Genomic DNA, 25930 nt, shown 5'->3' with positions numbered 1-25930 from the left:
GCTTATGAACTCTTGTGGGCACAGGAAACTTCAGTGTTCAGGTATTGCTCTTGCATTCTGTGTAGCTACCCTATTGCTGTGGGAATATTAATGCTCCAGGTATTTCCAGACACAGGATAGTTGTAATGTAGTAAGAGATCAGATCTAACTTAAAAGAATAATACTGAGCAGTGGTAGTTTTATTAGCAGGAATGTTAAAAATACCCCTAAATTTACAGGCCTGTCCTGTGTTCAGGCTGGCTGTTAGACATGCTAGGTTCACACATGGTCCAAAAGTAAGAGCATGAACTGGGGTGGACTGGCTGAGGCTGTCACAGTTGTTTCACAGTTGTGTGTCACATTGAATTCCTATAAAACCAAGAGATAGCTATGGCCAGGCAAGATCTTCATGCAAATTTGCTTATCCCACAAAACCAAACCCTGTATAGGGCTGGAACCAAGAAGATGCTGGGGAGCAAAGTCTCCCCCTCCCCTTCCTCAAAAGTTCTCATTCAGTGAGTGTAGCTCTATCCCGACCTACAACATCTTGTTAATTGTTTTTATCGTAGGAGTTTCCTCAATGCCCCATGGAAAATGTTGCACACTTTAAAATTTAGAACAAATATCTTCTGCAATGGGGCACAACCTAAAGGCTAAAACCTTGTTCTGCATTGTGACTTTAATACACATTTGCATTCTTGTGAAGAACTCTGGTTGTTAAGTGTCTGGAACATAAGATACTGAGATGTAAAGCCATACAGTTGTTCCTTGGATTTGAGAATTTATTTATGCACAACTTGGAATTGATAAATCTCTGGCCTTTTCAAAGGACTCTCCCTTTTTTCTTGCTGATATTTTAATATTTTTGAAATGCATGTGGCATTTTAGTTGGTTGACAGATGACCAACTGATGTTTATGTACAGTAGCTGAGGCTATGTTACATTTGGGATGTAGTGTTTTATTGTTTGTTTCAGCCTACTTTTGTGACTTTCAAACTGGAAATCCCATCTATACCTTCAAATCTATAAATCCACATTTTTGCGAGAGGAAGTAAGATGGTAATTCTAACATTTGGTGTATAAGAGTTTTGTGATGGATTGTTTTCTTCTAACTCCTCTGTTCATACTTACTTTCATAATCTTGAAAAGCCAAAACTTTAATAAATCAAAGTGTGTTAAAGATCAGACATGTGGTTTTATTTTAATAAGGGATAAAGCTGAAACCTTACTGAGTGTACATTGTTCAGCACTTGTTCTCTGGGATGTATGAATCAGTCCCTTCATTACTGATCTGGAAGCATTTCCTTTTGTGGTTACTGTGTATTTTGATTAGAAAAAAAAAAAATTTGGTGCATTATTGTTGGTGCTTATGCTCATGGGAAGAGTTAATATTTAAAAAACCCTAAAAAACCAAGTCTTTTGTGGCCATGTGAAATTTGATTTCACGGAGTTTGCTTGCTTGATTTATATATGTCAGTAGGAAGGGGATTTTGAAAGAAGGCATAGTGAGCCTGCAAGCTTGAGGAAGAGCTATAATATACATGGTTGCATCTTATGTGTCTGGGACGTGTTTTCCCAAAGCCTACTGGGTGAAGTGTGCTTTTGCTCTGTGAGTGTTAAGGAAGACAGCAGGAAATATGTGTTTCTTCTAACTTTTTCTCACTGCTGGTTGTTAGTATTTGGGACCGTGTCCCCTGAAGAGGGTAAGGTCAGAACCTGATAAAAGAGGGAGAGTCATAAGTAAGAGAATTAAAGAATTTTAGACCCATCCTCTCATCTGCCTTACTGCCATACCTACACAAACACTCTTCTTTTGGTGTCTCTTTATCAGTATTGTTGAAAGACCCTGCTGAATGAAGAAACCAGTTTTCTTTTTTTAACTTTTAACCTTCACAAAAGCGATCATAATTGGCTTCTGCAGAACATAGGTTGTTTTGATCTGACATTTAATAAAAATACAGGAAAAATGAAATATCAGTGTACACATCTGGATTTCCCAAATCGGCAGTGAAGGTTTTGTTTCCTCATGCCTGAAAAGCCTAAAAAGTGCAGAGAGATATTGGTGAGGGTTGAAATGTGTCTATTGCATCTCATTTGGGATGTACTTTGGCTGAGATGAAAGTTCAGCATTTGGTACAAAATCTCCACCTGGAAAAAAATGGTTGGTCTATGTGAATGTCATCTCTTTGAGGAAGTGGAAGATGGCTTAAAGAATGGGTCATATAAAGGTAAATAAAACAAAGTCAGAAAAGAAAAAGAGAAAAAAGAAGTCAGAGGTGAGAGAGATTACAGTAAATTCACAAATACAAGCCACACTGAGTATAAACCACATCTCTGGGTATTGGCAAATATTTCGGTTTTTGTCCATAGATAAGCCGCACCCGAATATAAACCGCTCTGTCGTTCGCAGCGAGGACCCGCGTGCAATTAGTAACAGAACCGCGGGAGGGCGGGGTTTACTGGCTGAGCTAAGGCTGTGCAGGCTCGGCCTGCTAGGGGCCGCTGACGGGGCCAGATGGCCCAGCCCGGTGCTGCTGCTCGGGGCCACCCGCCGCTGCCACTGGGCTCGGTCACCCCGGGTCGGCGCTGCCCCGCGGTGGCAGGCAGGGACGGAGCTTCCCCCGCTCCTACGGCAGCGGCAGCAGGCAGGGACGGAGCTTTCCCGCGCCCGTGGCGCCGGCGGCGGGCGCGGACAAAGCACCCCGCCTCCTCCCCGGGCCGCGGCAATGGCTGCGCGGGGCTCCCGTCGGCTCCCCGAGATGCGGCAATGGCAGCGCGCGCTTCCACCTGCCTCCCTGGGCCACAGCAATGGCTGCGCGGAGCTCCCGTCGGCTCCCGAGCCGCGGCAATGGCGGTGCGCACTTCCCCTCCCCTCCCCGGGTCACGGCAATGGCGGCGCGCACTTCCCCCCCCCTTCCCGGGCCGCGGCAATGGCTGCGCAGAGCTCCCGTCGGCTCCTGGAGCCGCGGCAATGGCGGCGACCCCCCCGCGTCCTCCCCGGGCCGCGGCAATGACGGTGCGGCCCCCCCCCCTCCTCCCTGGGCTGCGGCAATGGCGGCATCCCCCGCCCACCCCCCCCCCCTCGTCCTCCCCGAACAACAGCAATGGCGGCGCCCCCCCCCCCTCCTCCCCTGTGCTGTGACAGAGGAGGGAAGAAGAGAGCTCTCCCGCCTCTCTCTCTGCCCCCCGTGCTGCCTGCAGGGAGCCAGGGCAACACGGTAACACTGTAACAATTGCGAAATGCCGGCTTTTACTGGCAGGTGCTTGACTCAGCACTCTGGCTGGCATGTCTGGGGTTGTAAATGTCAGAAAATTATTCACATATTAGCCACCCCCGACTATTAGCCGCACTTCCGGGTTTCCACCAAAATTTTTGTCAAATTGCTGCGGCTTGTATTAGTGAAATTACTGTAATTATACAGCCTAGGCTAAATGTATTATGCTTAGATTTCTTCTGTGAATTAATATCCTGTTTAAAAATAAATAAACAAGTATTTCCCCTCTTGATCCTTGTTAAAAAGAACCTGGTAAAACTCCTGGCAGTTGCTATTCTTTCTAAGAGTTGATTATGTGAAAATTTTATGTACTAAAAGCAAGGAAAGCGCGTTAAAGTATAATCCATCTTTACTTTAGTGGGTCTTAAAACTGCCATGACTTTAAAGTTATGCAAGAGCAAAAATAAGTTCTTAAATACAAATTTTTGTGTCCTGTGACTTTTAATATATATGTTATAAGTCAGTAATTAAAAAATCTAAAAGCTGATCAGGGTCAAATTATGGTTTAGGTAACATTTAATCTAAAAGTGCTTGAAAACACCTTTCAGGGGTATCATTACTATCTTTATCATCTATAAAGAAATGCAATATAGTCTTAGAAACTTGAAATTTTAGAGGGCCACAGTTTACTGGCAGAGACCTGTAACCTTTCCTTCTCACACACAGCCTAATAGCTGTGCTGAATACATCATGATGTGTATCAACTCAAAAGGAAAATGTGCTAAACAAGGCTTTTTACTTCTTACCTGCTAGAGGAAACTACCAACCTTTTGCATGGTTAAGTTTCTCTTAACAGAAAGCAGCAATAAATAGTATAGGTAACTTGGCTGGTGGCATGCAAAGCTACCTTGCTGCCTTCTTCCTTTTGAGATAGGATTCTTCTTTCTTAAATAAGGCTGGTTAATGAACCAGGGGAAATGGTAACAGATTTAGGAAATGAACTGTTAAAACAGCTCTTAATTTACTGGCAATAGTTCAGTTTGATCTTGTTAGAGATGAAACAGTTCCTGAGAAAATTGGCATCCTTTGTAGCTGTGGGTTTTTTAACCTTACTGTCACGTTATGTATCTTCAAAGCAAGAGGCAAGCATTTTCTGTCATGTGCCTGTCTCTTCTGACATCTGTATTTCCACTTCAGCAATGAAATTACTAAAAGCAAAGGCAGGAAAGTAGAGTAGCTAGCAGCCATGCATTTATCCCACTGTGTTAAACTAGAGATTATTTGGGTCCAGAAAGAGGTAACTGTGACAGGACAGGACTTTGTGTCATGGACATGCTGAAAGTAAGACAGTTGTTGGGAATGGCCGAACCAATGAAACAAATGACAAATTATTTCTGAGTAGAGAACAGTTTAAACTTCCAAGGCTCTAAAACCAAAGCACACGGTGTTTGGCAAAGTCACTTGTATTAAATGATGAAAACCTGAGTAAAAGGAAGAACATGGTAAAGAGATGAACAGTAGTTGCTTGCTGAGCTGTTTCACAATATTCACATTTTGATTTGCTCTGCAGACATTTGTGCATGCCTTGAGGATGCTTAACATAAGGAAAACCAGCTTTATATGTAAAGAAAAATGGCAATGAGATTTCAGACTTGATCCCTATAGCAAGGTCTCTGTGCTCTTTCAGTCTTGGCTTATATGAAAATAATGGTGATGCTTTTCTTTTGCCTGGGAAAATAGTTTCCCTTGTTTATTTGGTTTAAAATATGTAGCACACCTACAAGTGTATTTGTCATTTTGTCTTGGTACTAAATCTTTTAATTTGGAAGAGTAAGATAATTAAAACACATTGGAAAATAAATACAGGCAGAAAAGGATTTGCTCCTTTCTTTCCCCTCTCAGGGTGCATGTCTGGGATCCTTGTGAGAAGCCCTATGTAATGGATAACTACTCTGAAATGCTCAGAATGAGCACAGACCATTTCCAGCAGACCCTGGAAAGCTGCATCTTCACTTTTACCTCTCTGGTTTTAATGGAAGGTATTGTATGGAGTCTGAGGATGGTTGCCAGAAACAGATAAGCCAGTCTCTACTTTCAGGGCCTTGAGGGCTGGGAAGGGTGAAATACAGGAAGATCTGTGGGAGTAGTCTGCCAATCACGTGAATAAATAAGGCAGCTGCCCTTTCTGGGTAAGCTGTCAGCATGATTTAGATACAATCTCCTGTAGCCTCTAAATGCCTCTCAACTGCTCTGAGGAAGTATGGTGCTCCATTTTATACTTGGTGGTTGAAGGCACAGAGAACCAAAGGGCAAGTACACAACCACACACCAAGCCTTTGAATAAAAGAAAATTAAATACAAGTGTTCTTGCTTCCAGGTTTAGTATCTTTATCTTTGAAGCAGAACTCTGTTCATCTAAACAGTGTGATTGCTACATGTGGTAGACAGTCCTCTTTAATTAATGCTTTGGGGAACGAACTTGGAAGAGATAGGGTCTATTTGTAGGTGAGTTTTTAAATTTTTTTTTGTGGTCTGTCTCATACTAGCTGCTAGTAATTACCTTCTCTCAAGGACACCAAGGTCAAATAAGAATCTGGGGCTCTAGTGTGTCAAGAGGTTTGTTTTGCAAATGATAGAATATGTTTTTCTGACTTGTTTATATGGGAGCATTAGGCTTTTTTCTGGGCACTGATGCAGCAGATTTACCTATGGACACTTCTGCTTCAGAATTTTTTTGAGTGCCTTAATTGGAGTTAATGTAATCTTTCCAGCCCCCTCCCCAGTCCTAGTCAAAATTGTTGGAAGAGTGAGTGAGACCAGCAAGATAAGAGATGTGGCTGAAATAAATCTAATTCTTTAACACACTGACAAAAGAGCTTGTGAAGGTGGTGTGACCTATAAGAATCTGCTCCAGAGTTTGGAGATTGAAACATGTGAAAAGGAACTTCAAAATGTCTTCAGAAGCATATTTTTTCATTCCTTGTGTACACTGTTAAGAGGTTTTGCATGCCCAGATCAAGAGTAAGTAGTTGGGAACTGCATATTGGGGAAAGCATGTCATTGTGAGCCCTACATGTATCTTCCAGGCAAGATAGAAATAAGTCACATCCAGCTCTGACAGAACAGCCAAATCCCTTTTTAGGAGAAGGGGGAAATGGAACCCAAGTCCTGGTCTTTAGAGATGGGGAGTCTGCTTACTTGTTACAGGGCAGGTTGTCTGTCAGCTTTGGACATCTTCTTCCTGATCACACTTATTACTCCAAATTAGCATCTTCAGATGGGCTCTGTCTGTGAGTCCTCTGTCTGAGGACTGCATAATGAGAAGAAAATGAAGTACTCTTTCAGTAGAGATGTGCACTGTAGCTTTTTGGAAATCTTGTACTTTCAGTACAACCTGTGAATATTGCTTAATTTTGTGTAAAATTGAGAGTGGGTAAGGCTCTGTGCTTGCTGTTGTCGCCATGCTGCCAAACCTGTAAAGCTGTGCATAAGTCTCTGCAGCAGAGTAGAAATGCTTTACTGAAGAGCAGAGAGAGGACTACAGTAAATTCACGAATACAAGCCACACGGAGTATAAGCCGCATATCTGGTGTGTTGGCAACATTGATGTCTTTGTCAATAGATAAGCCGCACCCAGAATATTAGCCGCACTTTAGTTCGCCGCGAACTTTCACAAAATCATCATTTAGTAACACAATCGCGGGATCGCTGGGGCTTACTGGCTTACTGCCGACCTCGGAAACATTGTTTCCAAGTGAAAAAAGACACACCCTTTATTTACAAGCCGAAAAAGACAGGAACAATAGTGTGGTCATTTTGCGAGCATTCCCAATGGATCCGCGTTGCCTTTAAACAGCCGCTCAGCCGCGCGGGCAGGCAGCTGAGCTCCGAGCGGAGCCACATCTCTGTGCTGGCACAGGAGCGGCCGTTGTAGCCCTCGCGGCCCGCGGGGCGAGCGGCCATTGTAGCCCTCGCAGCCCCGCGGGGGGAGCGGCCGTTGTAGCCCTCGCAGCCCCGCGGGGGGAGCGGCCGTTGTAGCCCTCGCGGCCCGCGGGGGGAGCGGCCGTTGTAGCCCTCGCGGCCCACGGGAGGAGCGGCCGTTGTAGCCCTCGCAGCCCCGCGGGGGGAGCGGCCGTTGTAGCCCTCGCGGCCCGCGGGGCGAGCGCCGCTCTGGCCCTCGCAGCCCCGCGGGGTGAGCGGCTGTTGTAGCCCTCTCCCTGCGAGCCGAGTGGCCGTTCTACCCCTCTCCCTGCGGGCTGAGCGGCTCCCCCAGCCCTCTCCCTGCGAGCTGATTGCCCGCTTCATCCCTCTCCCTGCGGGGAGAGAGGCTCCCCCAGCCCTCTCCCTGCGAGCCCAGCCAGCCCCGTAGCCGCACAAGACTGAAAACACTTTAAAAAGTACAGAGAAATATCACACACTTTTATCGAACTGCCGAGGTAACTCACCCGGATAACAACCCCCGCCCCTCAGTAACGCCGCCATCCACAGGCAGGCAATAAGCTGTTCTCTAATTGGTTCATCATCGGAACAATGGGAAACCATGGATTTCAGACTGTTTTGGCTCGGAACTGGACCAGCATGATACTAGGTAAGGGCAGATATCACATTTTTGTCCATAGATTAACCGCACCGGAATATTGACCGCATTTCCGGGTTTCCACCAGAATTTTAGTCTTCTTGCTGCGGCTTGTATTCGTGAAATTACTGTACATTCACTTTTAAAGTGATTGATACCTAAATCACTGTTACAACTTGAATAGCTGAGATCTAGTGATTTTAAATTACTACTGAATTACAGACGAAAGGTGCCACAAAGTTATGTGTTTGGCTTTGTTTCCATGTTGCTGTTTGCACACAAATGATTTTGCAGCCAGGTGTTAGCCCTCCAGGAAGTTCAGAATGGTCAACTTCAGTTGACAGCTTTATTTGGAAACAGTTCTAACATGTCAAACTGAAGTAGACAGTTATGTGAATAGATTTGCCACCCCTCACCCCCAAGTGCAATGGGAAAATTTTATTTCAGAGCACTGAAATCTGAAAGCAAGAAGGATAGACAATGGTTTCTCTCACAGGGTACTTGGTGAAAGAGTGTTACTCTGTATTTGTGAAGATACAGACTCTGGGAATCATCAGAGCACTGAAAATGTACTTGGATTTAATCCAAACACTTTAATATTTTAATGTCTGTTACTATCATAAAGCAGCTCATTGAATTAATAACACATACTCTAATAAACTTAGTAATTTCATACTTTTACATCATTCTTCTCTATGGAATTGAATCTCAGCTGTATGCCATGAACTTTGCACAGGTGAAAAAGTTTAAAATGAGCAGGTTGTATTCTTGTTTTTCTCTCCGGCCTTACACATTGCTTGCTGTGGTCCTGATGCTTGGGTAAGTTGTGAATACATTCAAGGGGGTAATCTCTCTGAAAATGTGTCTTTGTTTTTGTTTTGTGGGTTATATTTTAGACAGTCCATCTCTGTGAACTGGTATGCTGGACAAGTGCCAGTGCTGGCACTGGGGGAAGGGAGGCAAAACTATGACATTGGGGATGCAGATGTCAGATCTGCTGTGGAACTGGACTTTGCCATTCAGAGAGCTTTCTGGAGCAGAAAAAAATTATTTTACAGGAGAATCTAAGGTTGGTAACTCAGGATAATGTATATGTATTACAATATTTTTAACATGAAATAGTTATGAGGATCCATTTTTTTGGCTACATAGTAAGTTAGAGATATGCATTCTATTATTCAGCAAAATATTATCCTTTTCAGCAAAATATGTCCTTTTGCCTGTTGGTACCAGGTTAACCCTGTTCTGCAGTTAGCAATTGTAAGTTCTTAGCAGGTAAAATGATGGGCAATAACTTCTCTGTGGAACCAAGTTGGTATTAAATATTTGAGGCACTCTTATTTGTTTTTAGGATAGTAGAGTAGAGCATCACACAGCAAGTGCTGGTTCATTTTGGATGGGTTTTTTGATAGAAGTTGATTGAATTGCGGCATCGTCGGTGACAATTGATGTTCTGGCTCCTAGGAAGAAAACTGCCACGAGTCATCTTGCTGAATAATGTGGCTGGCAGAGTTCATTCCTCAGTGCTTGTTGTTTGTCTGGATGCATGCATTGTGGGGAGGTTAATACTAAATCTGTTCATTAGCCAATTTGGAAACAGTGAGTGTTTTGCTCATGCTTGGCCCAACTCTACATGTTCCCAGCGAGGCTAGAGCAGGAGGTTCAACTGGAGCGTGGTGATGGAGAAACACAGAAGTGCTGTCATCAGCTTTTGACAGAGTATTAGCTGTAGTCATCTCAGAAGTCTTAGAGAACCTTTGAAATTATAGTTCCTTATGAAATAGAAGATACTTGGAGAAGCAGATCATATATACTACTAAGAAAGTGACTTTTTAATTGATAGTGATTTTTTTTCTGAACAATGAAGTGAACATGTTTACTGGTATTTTTCATGAGTCAAGTTTCTTCATTAAAGTGTTCCCACATTTTTTCTAATAGTAAGACAACAGATATTAATAACACCTGTGTATAGCTTCAACTGCAGTGGCTGAAGTGGTGGCTGTCCTCTCCCCCTTCCACCTCCTCTTTTTTTTAATAGCCCAGCATGATAGCATAAATTAGATTCAATGGAGGTTTAAGTTCACATGTGGATTGTAATTTCTGAGTGAACTCATTACCTGTCTTGCTGTCCCAGCTAAAAGGGAGACAGTAAACTTTTCAACTCTTTAAACTGCATGATTCCCTAGAGTTTGACTCAAACTAATAAAGTCATCTTTGATGACGAAAAAGTGATCTTTGCACTCTTTCCTCTTCCCTGGGCCATGCAGATTTTAATGTTGAACAAAGAGTGCAGTAAAATTACTACAAATCATACCAGGTACGAATGTCATGTATTAGTCTGTAACACAAACACATTTTAAGGTAGCTTTCTTGTCAGAAGTAAAGTTCCAACTTGATCTTTAAAATTATAGCTCTGGTTATGGTATACTATTTGAATGGGGTAGTCTTTGAATCTTGCTATTGAATGCCAGATGGGAAGAGTTATAGAGATTCTTGTTCTTAAGTTGTAACCAGCGGCTGGTTTTAGTGTGTTGCAAAAATCTTATTTTGGCATAGAAGGCAACCTGCTACAAAAGCAGGTCTTTTTGGAAAAGGCACATTACTGGAACGCAGATAAGCAGGCTATGACTTCAAGAGTGCTTAGAGACAATATATCAATGTACTTAGAGAATCACAGAATGATTGAGGCTGGAAGGGATTCCTGGAAGTCACCTGGTCCAGCTGATGTGCTCAAATGGGGTCATGTGCTGCTCAGAGAGTTTTGCAGTAGAGAGACGAGTAAGGGATAGTCTGCTGGGATGTTAAAAAAGCTGGCTCTCCTGTTACTAAGTGTCACATTTAATACATTTTACCAGGATTTGTGCAGGACAAATCTCCCCTGGAAGTGGGCTGATTAAGCAGTGTTGGCAGTGCTAATATCTTGCAGTCAGATTTTTTCTGAAAGGTTTCTTGGAGCTCTCCAAAATACAATCCATGTTCTGGTTGTTTGAACCTGGAGTTTGCTCAGTTCTTGTGTTCTTTAGTATCTTTTGCTTGTATCTTACCTTACAGTGATCTTATGGTTAGCCTGACTGTATAATTGAAATGATTGTTCAGGTGTGCAAGCTCCTCTTGATCTAGAATTAGAAACAATTGCCCCAAGGTGCGTGTCAGTATTGAAAAGAAGAGTGATGTCTCCTTGGGATGTTCCTGGAACACAGATTCCAGGCCTGCAGGTACACCAACTGAGCAGTACTCAGCTAACCAGTGTTTAGGATGGGCAAATGCACAGTAGTTGTTTTGGGATGTGGCTTGTGTCTATGCTTGTTCTTTAGTATTTCTGTTTCCAAAGTGGGTTTTATGATGTCCATTGAAACTCTGGCTTAGGCTTGACATTTTATTTAATGCAGAATAGCTCAGGTTGTTCCACAAATGTTAGCTATAAGCAAAATCTCTAATATTAACTGTGCCATGCATTTTTTTTACTAAGTGGCCATTGCTGTTTTTTCCATATGCTGCCTGGTTTTGCTGAATGTCCTTCAGAGAGCCAGCACTGGGAAATCCACAAGTGTTAAGGACAAATTATTCTTTGTGACCATGAGAGTGAACTTACAGAGAGCTATGAGCCTGCAGGGGTGGATTCAGAGACTGCATAGTGCTGGGAAGTTAGAAAAACTTGGGTCATTTTGACTGTTAGATGTTTTGATGCACTGATTACACTATGTGTAATAGAAACACTTCTGTACATGGGGATGCTTTCTGATGCAAGATTACTGACAGGTAGTTTATTTCCTTCTCTTTTTTTTTGTTATCTTTTACAGTATCATAGAAGGTTCTGAGTTGGAAGGGACCAATGGGGTTCAGTGAGTCCACCTTCTAGCCCTGCACAGGACACCCCAAGAGTTACACCATGTGCCCAAGAGCACAGCTCAAATGCTTCTTGAACTCAGACAGGTTTTGTGCTGTGACCACTTCCTTTGGGAGTGCCCAGTGCCCAACCACCCGCTGGGTGAAAAATCTTTTCCTAATATCCGACCTAACCCTCCCCTGACTCAGCTTCATGCCATTTTCTTGGGTCCTCTCACTGGTCTCCAGAGAGGAGCAATCACTGCCTGCCCTTCTACTTTCCTTCATGAAGAAGCTGCTGATTGCAGTGAGATCTCCTCCAGACTGAGAAAGCCAAGTGACCTCAGCTGTTACTCATATGAATTCCCCTCTATATCCTTCACCTTCTTCACAGGCCTCCTTTGGATGGCTTCTAGTAGCTTTATGATTCTTCTTATATTGTGGCACTCAAAATTGCACATCTCTGAAGAGCAGTGTCAGTGCCTGACAAAAGACTACTGTCTTCAAAATTTTTGTGCCCTCCTCAGACGCACAAGTGGTATCCACCCTTTCTTTTGCTATTTTTCTTACTTATGATGGGCATTAGCCTCTGCTTATGCACCATGGAATATCAGTATTACTCTTTTCTATAAGATTTTTCTATGCAGAATGATTACATTAGAAAATGATGCTGTTTGTTTCAGCTTTCAACATCCTGTCTGTGCTGTCAGTTAACTTGGTTGTTTCCTTTAGCATTCACACATCTCTGTTGCTCTCTCTTCCTCCATTTGACTGCTAACTTCCTAGCAGTTCCGTTAGTTCCTCTGGATGTATAATAAACATTGATAGGGTAACAAATTCTCTTTGGTTTTTATACTGCTACTTCATCTTCCTTCCAGCAGGAAGTTTAGGGTTTTCCCCATCTTTGAGCTTATCTTCTTGTATCTGTTATCTCCTTAGGGATACAGCCAGTTATCCTTGTTTTGATCCAGCTTCTGCTGAAGGTGTTCTTTTTTTGTGTCCTTTCTTGCCCCTCGATTTATCCAAATGCCAGGAAAGTATGAGGTACCATAGCCAGATCATTCTAGTAGTAGAAAAGAGGACTGTGATATTTTTTTTACTCTTGAGTTTATTAAAAATTCACAGCACTTTTGATGAGCTTTCTCTGTTTCTTTACTGCTGGTTTTCAACCAGTGTGTAATAAACTTATTCAAATCTCAGTTTCATGGGACTCCTTTGGAATGTGCTTAGTTTAAACATTAAAAAGTACCACCCATTTACCTGCTCCCCCTCCCCCAAACAAAAAAAAGTTGCCTCCATGCTTTTGATGTAAAGTAATGTTTTGCATTGCTTTATTTTGTTGTTTCACAGTATCAATGGCCTTTTGCATTTCTTCTGCCCTCCAACTTTCTCATGCTGAGCACTTTGATTTTTAACTTTCAACTCCTTAAGAACAGTAGGAACACTGGCTGAAATGGAGGTTTTATGTTTTCCCCATTACTTCCTTTCTACCTTGCAGGTTATGTGAGACTACCCTGAAAGGTGGGAAAAGAACACTATATTTAATTGGATTTTAAGGGATATTTTTTTGCTACTTGCCTCAGTTTAGAAACATCTGGAGTCAAGCCAGATAATGAGAAAGAGCCCTAAATGAAGTGGGCAAGCCCTGATAAACTGTGGAAAGGTTAAGTAGATTAAGTAATAGTTTGCATTCAGAGCAGCATTTCATTTTGTTTCTGTGCTAGATACCTGCCATGGTCTTTAAATTTCCTATGCTAGGCAGGTACAGTAATTTTGCAATTATAAGCCGCACTTCCGGGGTGTCAGCAACGTTTCGTTTTTCCTCCATATATAAGCTGCACCGGATTGTAAGCCGCACTTTCGTTCACAGCGAGGATCCTCGTGCAACTTTCACAAAGTTGCCAATTAGTAACAGAATTGCGGGATCATGGGGTTTACTGTCTTGGCCCTGCTCAGGGCAGCTGCCAGGGAGTGGCCCCGGCCCCGCTCACTGCTGCTGCTGGGAGGCAGGGGAGCGGCATGCCCAGCCACTGCCACCAGGAGGAGGGAGAGGGGCGTGCCCAGCCAGCGCCACCAGGAAGAGGAAGAGGGGCTTGCCCGGCCGCTGCTGCTGGGAGGAGGGAGAGGGACTTGCCCGACTGGTGCCACCGGGAAGAGGGAGAGGGGCGTGCCCGGCCTCTGCCACCGGGAGGAGGGAGAGGGGCGTGCCCGGCCAGTGCTACTGGGAAGAGGGAGAGGGGCGTGCCCAGCCGGTGCTGCCACTGTGCCCCCCAGGGCCAGGCAGTGCTGCCACTGCGCTGTCACTGCCCTGCCGCTTGGGGCCGGGCGGGCTCTGCCTTGGCTCGGGGCTGCTGCTGGCTCGGACTTCCCAGGTTGGGAAATTTCCAAAATTTGTTCATACATAAGCTGCTCCTGAATGTAAGCCACACTTCTGGTTTGGGAGCAAAATTTTAGTCAAAATGGTGCGGCTTATAATAGTGAAATTACTGTACTCAGCATGGTTGAAAAATCATGCTTTTTTTGGTGAAGCCTTAGATCTTTGACTGTTGGATTGCTATTGGTGTGGGGGTTGTGGTGGTGCGTTTTGGTTTTGTCTAGGCTTTTAATGAAAATGTAAAAAAAAATTTATTTATTTATTTATTTATTTATTTATTTAAATTGGAATTGTGTTTTGAACACTTGTGTTTGATACATTCCTGGTCTCTTGTTTGAAAACTTCTGATATTAATGTCTTTAGTAACAAACATCTTTGTCTGACTGGATGTTATATGTGAGTTAACTAAATTGCCACAAAGTTTCAAATAGAAACTTGAATAATCAAAACTAAGTTTTTCTTTATCCTCTTAGGAGTTACAGACATGTAACTAGAAGTTTCTTAGCACAAGAAGAATGATCTTCCAAGAAGCAGGGGAGTTCATATTAAAAAAGTACCTGAATTTTTCTGATAAGCTTCAATATGTGCTTTAAAAGCAAGACCAGACAGCCTTCTTGCTTATATTCTGAGTATATCCAGTCTATTGTGTTTTCTTCCACCTTGTCTTTTGAAGCACCCTTTAAAGCCTTTTTTGCTCTCTAGTTTTGAAGAGTGCTCTACTTTAAAGTGGTCTAGCCTGTCAAACATAGTGAAACCTCAAACATATAAAATGCTTCCCAGGAAGAGTAACAAGATGACTGTGGATAGAGAAAATACTTGGAATGAAATTTCGAAGAAAGGTTATGGGTATGCTGGGAATGAGCTGTCTTTTCTGGGCAGCTTTACCAGTGGCAAAAAATGTTCTGTTCTGTGCATTTGACACCCACAATCCTAAAATCTCCTCTAATACTAGGTCTCCACTTATTTTGAAGAGGAAGGGTAGTATATTTAAACCCGAAGGGTTCAAAGCTCATTTTAACATAATATTAAAATTTCATTCCTGGTCTAATGATGCTTTATAGATCAGCAGACTTAGGGTTCAGCATCAAAGAAATGTTCCTGTTTGGAACTTGATGGACTGCTCTGAACTATGGAAGTCAGTTGAGTCAGGTGTTCTTGTAGTGTTGGTGGCTGCTGCAGAGGGGTAGGACCCCCACCCAGGTTGCCTACTTTTTTGAGACCACTGCCTTTTTTCCATCCCATACTAGAGCATAGCTCATAGCTTCTGTACAGCTTTATCTTCCATTTGTGTCAAAACATCCACAGATTTTATTGACATGGGTCTGCTGGGCCTTTTACTCCTTCCTATCTGGTTCAGGAGTGAATAGCACTGAATGCATAAGAAGGAAAGGCAGAATGAAAGCCTTTTTATGTACACAAAGTGTACATCCAGCAGCCTGGCTTCTCAGCCCTATTTTCATTTCTTGCAGAGATGGTAGCGCATGTTTACAGCTCCTTTGACCCAGCTGTTCAGTCATGCAGTTTAACTCCAAAAATAATTCTCCTGGGGGTTCTTAATCCAGCATTGGATTATCTTTCTAAAATCACTAATCAGGCTTGGTCCCTGAGGGACCTTCCAACTGAACTTGCCACTTAGTCTCTGTTTGCTGGGGCAGCAGGAGCGAAGTGGAGGAAGCTGATGAGGTTTGACAAGAAGTGGTTCCTAACGTAAAGTGTTGAGCAGAGGGAGCTGTGTCTCTCCTACTCTGGGCCTGACCAGGGCTCAGCTCCCTGCCAGCACCCACCGCATCCTGCTTGGCACTGTTTCCCTCCCTGCCCTGCTTTCCCATCACCTTCAAGAAATGCTGTGCAAAAACCTTACCTGTGTCAGGGGGTGGCAGGATCTATGCCACCTCCAGCTGCTGTTTATGCTGCCTTTTATCCAGGCAGGAGGAACACATGCTTTATTAATTTCTCAAGTGCACTTGGCATTCCTTCAATCACTTTCTAATAATTAATTTTCTTACTCGAACTGTTCATGAAATGAGCTGTCTTGCTCTTTGAATATTAACTCTCTTATATAAAAGAAGAAATAAGCTAGGCTTGTTCTCGACTGTTTACGTTTATGAGTAGAGCTGCAAGTCACATAGCTCCTGTTAGCCTTGAATTTTTCTTCTACCTGTGGAGAATAAATATAATAAATAAATAAAAATTTTAAAAAATAGAATTTATTTATTGAGAGATGTGCTCTGATAACTAAGTTGCTTAAAGTACAGTAATTTCACGACTATAAGGCGCACCCTTTTGACTAAAATTTTGGCCCGAACCTGGAAGTGTGCCTTATAGTCCGGTGCACCTTATATATGGACAAAGTTCGGAAATTTGCCAACCCGGAAGTGTGAACCACAAGCTGCGGGAGGAGCCGGCAGGGCTGCGGCAGCCGGGTGGAGGCGGGCCCATGGGGCCGTGGTGCCGCATCTGCCAGGTGGAGGCGGGCCCGCGGGGCCGCAGTGCGGCGAGGCTGCAGTCAGCAACTGTGTGGGGGGATCCGGCGGTGGATCCTTACTGCAAAAATCAAGTGCGCCTTATCGTCCAGTGCACCTTATATATGGGCAAATGTTCGGAAGTTTACCGACACCCGAAAGTGCGCCTTATAATCCGGTGCGCCTTATAGTCATGAAATTACTGTACTTTGCGATTGTTGTAGGAAGCGCCGATGAAATTGCAAAACAAGTTTGAAGAAAAAATTTCCACTAATTTTATACACTAGTACAATCCTGCAGTGCATAGGTGGAAGGGGAAAATTCAATATATTTTATTGAAATTTGTGCTGAATGAAATCTTCAGGGCCAGGCAGGTAAATCAAGAGCTTGCATCTGTGCTGATGCACTTTTACATTAAATTTAACATACTTTGATTTGCAACTTGGATGCTTATTACTCTGACTTACTAGACCACAGGAACTCCTTCATAGTTTGATTTGAAAATGCATAAATGTACTATATGTGGTAATAAAAACAAATTGCAAAATGGATAGTTAATCGGATAAACTATCATAGTTCTGCAAAATCGTGTTGATGGAAAAAAGTATATTCAAGTCGTAGACATGCTTCGGTTACAGTTATTTCCCCCAAATTATAAAATAGTTTGCAGTTGAGCATGTAAGTTTATATGAGCATTCAGACCATATTGTTTTCTTTGAGTTGATCTTCTGGTGAGAGAAGTGGGACTACATCCATTTGTATTAGTTAAATATCTGTCACTTTGCTTTGTGTTTTATGACTGTATAAACATACATATAGTAATAATCATAATTATGTAGGAGATTTGTGCTAGCCTATGTTAAAACTAATCACAATGAAATAATCTGCTGAGTGCTGCGGCAGACTTATCTTGCACTTTGCTTTGGAATGTGCTTGTTTTTCATAGCTGAATTTGATTAACTTACCATCTGCTTTCCTTGACTCTTCCTTTCTTCCTGTGTGAGTCAAGATAGCCCACAACTTGCTGTGGCACAATAAGGGTTAATGCCCTCATATGCATGCGAAAATGGAAGTTTTCTGCAAATGTATTGCTGTGTAATGTTGTTTTACTTTTGCACTTAAAGCCAGCGATCATGAATCAGTGTTTTTTCTCCAGCATTTATTGTGAGCTTTGGAGGGAAGGTATTGGGCCACAAATCAAGTTACTTCTTCTCAGTCAAAAGAAACTGTGTTTGCTTGTGCAATAGATGGATTTTATGTTTTTTATAGGCCTCCCTTCTATCTCTTTAGATATGTGATCTACAGATGATTTTTTTTAATTAGGATTGTAGAAGAAACATGAGGGGAAAATAAAACTGTTGAAAATAAAGGCTTACTCAGCTGAAGCTGTCTTCAGTCAAATTTGTATGGCAGGAGCTACTGCTGCTGGTCTTTTTTTGTTGAGGCCAGTAAACTCAGGCTCTGGCTGAGGCTTCCAGCATCCCTCCTGCCAGGGATGGGGTGCCAAGCCAGGGAATGCCAGGAGTAGCCTGTTGGTCAGGCGCTGGGTGAGTCAGCCCCACTTAAGCTCTGCAGACAGTTTAATACCAAAACAACGGCAGGCTGAGAGTACCAAGAACTGCGCTGTTGAGGTGGTGGGAAAGACATCACTGTGAGTGTGGGAGCAGAAAGTGGCAAGGTCTCAGTTTCAGTTTACTGTTGAGGTGGATTAACAGCTCATTGCTGCCAAGAAACCTCGCTTCTCCTCTCCCATGTTGTATCACCTCTGAGTAGCTGTTTGACTCAAACATGGTTAAAAAGAGAAGACCAAAAATACTTTTTTTTTTCCCCCACTGGTTGATTGAACCCGTGCACTGCATAACATGGGTATCACTAACTGGAGATGCAAATGGTGGGCATTTGATGTTTTGGGGAGAAATTGTGAGAACTTCGCATCTGCTAAGGCTCTACAGAGTAGAAGACAGCCAAAAGTAAATGTCTGGTTTTCTCAATGACCAGCAATCTAGCATGCTTTAATTGTGTTTATTCCTGTTCCTGGTTCCTGTAACATCTACCAAATGTAGACAATATCACAGTGTTTCTTAATCACATTGTTTAGGCTTTCAAGGCACTTTCTTCAATCTAGTCTTATTTATAGACCATCCATTGTCTTATTTAATGCCTTGTGCCTTGCTTTGTGGTGATGTGTGATCCTGTCGGCTTCAGAACTGCCATTGTTGGAAATAAGCTGCTGGAGTGTTAAAGTTCATATTTTGCTTTTATATTATGTGTTGAGAGCCCTGTGTAGAATGTAGGAGGGCTTGCAGAGTCAGAGGACTGAGCCTTTTCAGAGCAGACCAGAGGCACACAAGAAAAAAGGAAAGACGGAGACATCCAGAAGGCTGGATGAGCTCCCACTTATAAAAGTACACAGTCTGAGACAAAGATAAAACGTTTCCTAATAAAGGGATGATTTCACAATTTTGTTCAGACCAACCTGAGCTCTGGCTTCTGCTGCAGTTGAAGAAAAGTCATTAGACCAGGTCAGTTGAAGCAGCAACTGAAGGTGGTCAAAGCGTTTTTTAAACTGTATTTTTTTGTGTCTTTGGATGTCTGGTGTACTGAGACAGCTTCTCTCTTGCCTTAGCTCTTTGAAAGGATGTATGTGCAAACATGTCTTCGTACTTTCACCACTTCCTTCTCTTTTTCTGCTAAGAAGAAGTGGGACTGTACTTCTGGGGATTTCTGCAGCTTCTCTTGTTTTGTGATATGTGATGGCACTTTGCTGGGTCTCAGCAGAGCAGGAAATGCCATGGTTGTTGTGGAGGGCTTGGCAAAGCAAGCAGCAACCTCCCCATCTACAGAAAGACGCATGGGCTGCTGTGTCTGAGAACTGCAGAGCTTTGTTGCTAGAGAGGGTGTCCTGCCACCACCAAGCTGAGAGAGGAGTGCTGAAGCTTTGTTTGCGAGCCCAGAGAGGCACTACACACTCTTGATAAACATTTGTTGCTATTGTTCAAAGGTTATAAAGTTTGATGAGTCAGAAGAGACATAACTTCAGTTCTGCAATTTGGTTCTTCCTCTTTCCCTGAAATTCACAACTCACACTATTTGACATGAGATCCTGTTGATAGTCATGTTCTTGCAGAGCTATGACATGTTATGTGGCTGATTATGACATTACTGTGGATGTATACTACATCCTTGTGTATTCACGTGAGATGTACCTTAAAGAATTATTTATATGTGGGTATCTCTGGATCCATGAGGTGAGGATGAGAATGTGTGTGCATGTGTGTATGTGTATATAGAAACTGCTGTGTGTTCTGCCTTCTTCCTGACATACAGGTTGCTATGGTGCAGTGATCTATTTGTGAACACTCAGAAGATCATTGCTATAGTTAAAAGAAACAATGTGTTCTGGCCATAATTTTCTGGGCAATCTCTTCTCCTGAAGCACCAGCATTAACCAATTTGGTCACGTTCCCCAGGACTCCAGGACTGACACTGTAACAGGAGTGTTCTCTAGTTTGTCACTTTTTCCCCACCAACATATTTAATATTTAAAAATAGTTTTTCCATTTAAACCTAATGAATGCCTATTATTCACTGTACATTTCAGTGCTTCAGCCATCTTTCTAACAGACTGTTGAACTGTGCAGTGTGTCGGAATGTTGTGTGCTGTGTTTGCTTCTGTAACATGTGCCAGTCTCCTGCTCCTCCATGTACATACACGCATACATTTTCATCCACCTGCCCAGCTGGGGGAAATGTAGGAGACTGAAGTGGCAGTGCTGGAGTTCTGCCTGAACTGCTGTTATATTCTTTTTTCTTTTTTTTTTTTTTTCTCTCTCCCTCTGCAGGTGTGAATAAGAGAGTCTCTCTGCAGTATTTAGTGTCCAGTTGTACTGGTTCTGAAGAAGTGTCACAATGCCCCCTCCTGCTGATATAGTGAAGGTGGCAATTGAATGGCCAGGTGCCTTCCCCAAGTTAATGGAAATAGATCAAGTAAGTGCCTGTGCACCTGTACTCTGCTGGCTCTGTTCATAAATAAGTTCTCTGCATGTTTTTCTCTGCGTTTATGTTTACTTCAATGTATATGCATTTTTCTATGAATGTATGTAGGGTAGAAGGTGTTTTTTATAAGGGGTGTAACCCTCTTCCTCTCTTACTGCTAAGTTTTTTGATGTCTTTAGCTGGTTTCTTCATTTGCTTTTTCTTTCTGAGCAGCTGCTTGAATAAGGCATTTAATGCTTGTGTGACCCACTTAACACTTTTGTGCCTTGGTTTGTTCAGCTTTAAAATTGTGGTAGTGCTGTTACCGCTGGGTGGAAAGTCTTCAAATTTCTAGTCAGTTCTTTGCATTCGGGGTAAAATCATATTGAATGGCTGCAGCAAGTGCAGATTTTGGAACTTAAGTAGTGGTGCATTGTGAGCAGGAGGATCTTTGTTCTGTTTAGGAATCTCAGGGCTTGTTCTGTTTAGCTGGTTAGTTCTAAAGCAATGGCCTCATGGATGGATTGGAGGCAGTGTACAGACATTAACAAATTTAAAATTGTGAATTAAAATCTCTTTTTAGGAAAATGTGGTGGGGAAAAAAACCAAAACATGTTATACAAGGGCCATGTTTTATATTCTGGACTTCTCTGAGATTGTTTTTATGGCCCATATATTAATATTAAAAGCAACCTCTTTAATATTTAACAGCTTACCCTTAACATTTTGAAATCCTGCAGCATGTTGCCTGGTTAGAATTATTACTTCTGTAAATAGTATTCAGAGTGAAGAAAAGCATTTTATAATGTGCTTTAGACCCTGGTGTGTCTGGGAACTCAGTACATTATAAAGGTCTATTGGAGAGGAGAGCATTTTATTTACCCTGAAAATGTATTACGGAAATGAGTTAGTAATTTCTTCATGCAGTGGAATGAGTTTCACTTGTAGTTAACCCTTTTGTAGCACATGCTTGGGAAATTCCTGTACGAAATTTGAAGAAACATGGTACTAGAGGGTGGCTGGAATCACAGCAGTATGATTTTAAGCATTCTGAAAGCCCCCTTAGAGGAAAAGGGAGTTTCCAAGTGAAACCAAACTTTGTAGATTGATTTTTTTTGACCTGCCAAGTTTTTCTACTTTCATTTGCTGAAATTTTTCAGTAAGCACAGAAATCTTTTGCCTTCTGGACTGAAGAATGTTTTACATTTTTCTTCTTATATAACAAATGGAAGACACTGCACACTGTTCAGAGAAAGATGCATGTTAGTCATGATAAACCAAACACAGTGGGGACAAAGCTGAAAAAATATTACAAAGTCTCTTTTCAAACAGCAGTAAAATAATATGACAGTGATATGGTTTAATTCACAAAAAGCTTAAAGTACAGTAGTTTCACGAATACAAGCTGCACGGAGTATAAGCCGCACTTCCGGTGCGTCGACAATGTTGCTGTCTTTGTCAATAGATAAGCCGCACCCCGAATATTAGCCGCACTTTCATTCGTAGCGAGAATCCGTGCGCAGCTTTCACAAATTGGCCAATTAGTAACAGGATCGCGGCATAGCGGGGTTTACTGGTTGGGGCGGGGCCAGGCAGGCTCGGCCCGCTCATGGTTGCCGACGGGGCCGGGTGGCCCAGCTCATCGCCACGGCTCGGCTGGGCTGGCCGGGTGGTGCTGCCACCACTGCTGGGCTCGCTGTCCCCCCTCTCCCGTCAGCACAGCCCCGCTGCCACGTTTGCTCGCCCTGCCGGTGGGGCGGCCGCCGCTGCCGGGCTCGCCGGCCGCCCCGCGCCGTGTTTGCTCGCCCGGCCAGCAGGGCTGCTGCCGCCGCCGCCGCTGCCAGGCATGCCGGCCGCCCCACGCCGCGTTTACTCGCCCGGCCGGCAGGGCTGCCGCCGCCACCGGGCTCGCTGTCCCCCCTCTCCCATCAGCACCGCCCCACTGCCGCGTTTGCTAGCCCTGCCGGCGGGGCAGCTGCCGCCGCCGCTGCCAGGCATGCCGGTCGCCCCGCGCCGTGTTTGCTCGCCCGACCGGCAGGGCTGCCGCCGCCGCTGGGCTCGCTGGCCCCCCCTCCTGTCAGCACCGCCCCACTGCCGCGTTTGCTCGCCCTGCCGGTGGGGCTGCCGCTGCTGCCAGGCTCGCCCTGGCCGCCCCGCGCCGTGTTTTCTCGCCCTGCCAGCAGGGCGACCGCCGCCAGGCTCGCCGGCCACCCCCTCCCGTCTGCACCGCCGCCGCGTTTGCTCGCCCTGGCCAGCACTGCAGGCCCCCGCACCGCCGGGCTCCCCCACGCTGCTGGCCCCGATTCTGCTGGGCTTCCCCCGCTGACAGGCAGCCCCACCCGCCGGGCTTCCTGCTTCTGCCATGCTCCCCTGCACTGCTAGCCCCAGTTCTCCCGGGCTCCCCCGCCCTGCTGGCCCGGGCTCTGCCGCCCCCCCTGCCCCGCCCTGCTGGCTCAGGCTCTGCCGCCCGCCCCCCACACTGCTGGCCCCGCCTCTGCCAGGCTTTCCCACCTCTGCCGGGGCCGGCCGGGCTCCAGCTTGGCTTGGGGCTGCCACGGGCTCTCACTTCCGTGTTGGCAGCTTTTAGAATATTGTTCATATATTAGCCGCCCCCGAATATTGGCCGCACTTCCGGGTTTCCACCAAAATTTTGGTCAAATTGGTGCGGCTTGTATTCGTGAAATTACTGTAACTCTCAAAAAACACTCATACCTTATCTGTAATACTAGTTTACTTTCCTTGTTTTGAATTTTATTATGTAAGATTTGAAGGAGACAAGAAAGATCAATGCTGAATTATACTGGGTAAAACTCCTCAAACACAGCCTGCCAAGTTATCCACAAGCATCCTCAAGCCACTTTATGGTAGGAGGAGGAAGAAGAGGGGAAGTAAGTCAAAGGGGAGAAGACTTAACAGCAGCCTGCTCTTGATGAAGAGATATACAGAAATGAGGGAATGAAGTTTGAGAGTCTCATCCCTCCCCTTTCTGAAAGATAGGAAAGAAAGATCCCTTCTTTCTACCCATGTACACAAACAGTCATATTTACCTTTTACAAGGTTGGGAGCAATGTGAGAATGAACCTTGAAAACAGGGTGATACAGCTCTGCCTTTGATTGACTTGGTGCTAACTTTTCCACAATCTGTTACCTTTAAAGCAGCTATTCAGTAGAAGAGCCATAGTGGAGATGATTCATCCCTCAGATGGTTAGCTGTCAGAGATGATAAAGGGGACGAGGAAGAAGAAAGACAGAAAAGAGAAATTACTTACCCACTGGCCAGACTCTGCATAAGTACCTATGTCCCAGGTGGGATCTACTCATTCAGTCACCATTTGACATATATTCAGAAAATCCTAAAAATTTTGCCTGGTTTCTTACTGTCAAGAAAAACACTTTAAATGAACAGCACTATAATATGATTTTAAAAAAACCCTACAAAACCTCATCACTGTAGCGTTACACAAGTTTTTTATCTTTCAAGGTACTTGAAACAGCACCCTATTGCCTCGCCTGCTCCCCAATTACCTTGCAGAGCTGGCCTGGGATGCTGTTTCATGTAGAACAGTAGAGATATAGAGGCTCTTATCCCAGAGTTGGTATTCTGCTTTATTCTTAGGCTTCCATGTGGTCAGAGCGAGAGATGGGGATAAAGAGAGCGAGCCCACACGTGGGCTCAGGGTTTTTCTCTGGGTCAGGAAAGGGGAGGGGTCAGCCTTGGCTTCAGGCCAATCCCTTTGCAGGGGTCAATCCATTGGTCTTGTAGGGGTTACAGGGTTAAAGGGATATACCATTCTTAAAGCAGTAGGGTATTGGGTTACAACATCTCACCCTTTTTTTGTTTAAAAGAAGAGAGAAAGGTATTAGGTTGTTAAAAGGAAAACAAACATTTTAAAACATGTTAAAAGTCTCTGAGTCTGCCGGAAGGTCGTCTTCTGTGTCAGTTCTCTCTCCTCTCCGGCGGCGTCTTCTTTTCGAAGCAACTGCGACTTGCTTCTCTTCCTCTTCAGCTGGAGCTGACTGTTTGGGGACAAAAGGCTTCACCCATTTCTGGGGAATCCACCGAGGGCCTGAGGGAGTGGATATGCACGCATAACCACGTCCCCAGGTAACAAGCTCATAGGGACCTTTGGTTTCCCAGGTTTCTGGATCCCTAATCAAAACTGGTGGATGCTCAGACAGCTTGAACTGTTTGCCACTGTTAAAATGACGAACCACAGGAGGATTCATGTTTTCAAATGAACAGTTCAAGAAATTGATAGTGAACAGGGCTTTGCACAGCTTCTGCTGTGGAGACATCCACACAGTTGAATTGCTCTGTCTAGCCAGAACATGCTTGAGCGTCTGATGTGCACGCTCAATCACAGCTTGGCCTGTGGGGGAGTGGGGGATGCCTGTCTTATGTTCCACTCCCCACTGCTGGACAAATTCCAGGAACTCCTTGGACACATACGCTGGGCCATTATCTGTTTTGATTTCCTTAGGGATCCCCAATACTGAAAAAGCTTGCACTAGGTGTTGTTTGGCATGCACAGCTCTTTCTCCTGCATGGGCAGAGGCATAAACCGCACCTGAATATGTGTCAATGCTTACATGAACATATTTGAGGCGACCAAAACTGGGAATGTGTGTGATGTCTGTCTGCCACACCTCACAGCTGCCAAGGCCTCGGGGGTTAACCCCTGCACTTAGCGATGGCATGGCCTGGAGCTGGCAGCTGGGACAGGTGGCCACAATGGCTCGAGCCTGACTCCGTGTTAACTTGAACTGACGGATCAGACCTGGCACATTCTGATGGTATTGCTGGTGGCTCAGCTTTGCCTGTTGGAAGATGTCTGGGAGGCGTGCTTGTTCTGCTGGGGTGGCAAGGGAGTCTGCCTGACGATTCCCTTCTGCGATCTCGCCTGGCAAATCGGTGTGTGACCTCACATGCATCACATAGAACGGATGTTCTCTATGAGAAATCAGATAGATTAGTTTTGACAGCAACCTGAAAAGCTGCTCATTGTCAACCTCTTTGAGCACTGCCTGCTCTGCCCTGGACACTACTCCCGCTACATAAGCTGAGTCTGTTACCAAGTTGATTGGCTCTGAGAACTTCTCAAAAGCTCTTACCACTGCAGCCAGTTCAGCTACCTGAGGCGAACCCTCCACAAACTCAACATCAGCTTCCCAATGCTGAGTCTGAGGATTTCTCCAAGTCATCACCGACTTGTGGGAAGCCCCAGAAGCGTCTGTGAACACTGTGAGAGCTTTGAGTGGTCTCCGACTCCTCTTCTCACGAGGAATGAGGTGGAATTCCTCATTAAACAGCTTGTGAGACAGGGCATGGACTGATATTTGTCCACTGTAGCTGTCCAGAGACAACTGGAGACTGACATTGCTCTGGAGCAAGTGCTCGAACATCTCCTTTGTCAGCCTCTCAGGAGAGTTCCTTCCCTCCTCAGAGAGTTTGACTGGAAGGTGAATACCTGTGAAGTCACAACCTGCCAGCTCATACAGTCTCATCCTTGCCTTACGAATCAGC

At 44.4% G+C, this 25930-nt stretch overlaps 1 protein-coding gene across 8 annotated transcripts in view; it reads left to right on the top strand.

Moving 5' to 3' along the window:
* Nucleotides 1-25930, top strand: part of LOC117006373 (engulfment and cell motility protein 1) — a 255865-nt gene that overhangs the window by 46562 nt on the left and 183373 nt on the right. For 7 of the 8 annotated variants that reach the window (XM_033078822.2, XM_033078804.2, XM_033078787.2 and 4 more), the window contains exon 3: nucleotides 20274-20418. In XM_033078822.2, coding sequence (XP_032934713.1) covers nucleotides 20341-20418 — 78 coding nt within the window. In that variant the 5' untranslated portion in view covers nucleotides 20274-20340. Of the gene's footprint in view, nucleotides 1-20273; nucleotides 20419-25930 lie in introns of those variants that run through there. The other variant, XM_033078840.1, reaches the window with a different exon arrangement.

Source organism: Catharus ustulatus, chromosome 1 (assembly GCF_009819885.2).
Source record: "Catharus ustulatus isolate bCatUst1 chromosome 1, bCatUst1.pri.v2, whole genome shotgun sequence".
Lineage (NCBI taxonomy): Eukaryota > Metazoa > Chordata > Aves > Passeriformes > Turdidae > Catharus > Catharus ustulatus.
This window is presented reverse-complemented; position numbering and strand designations above follow the sequence as displayed.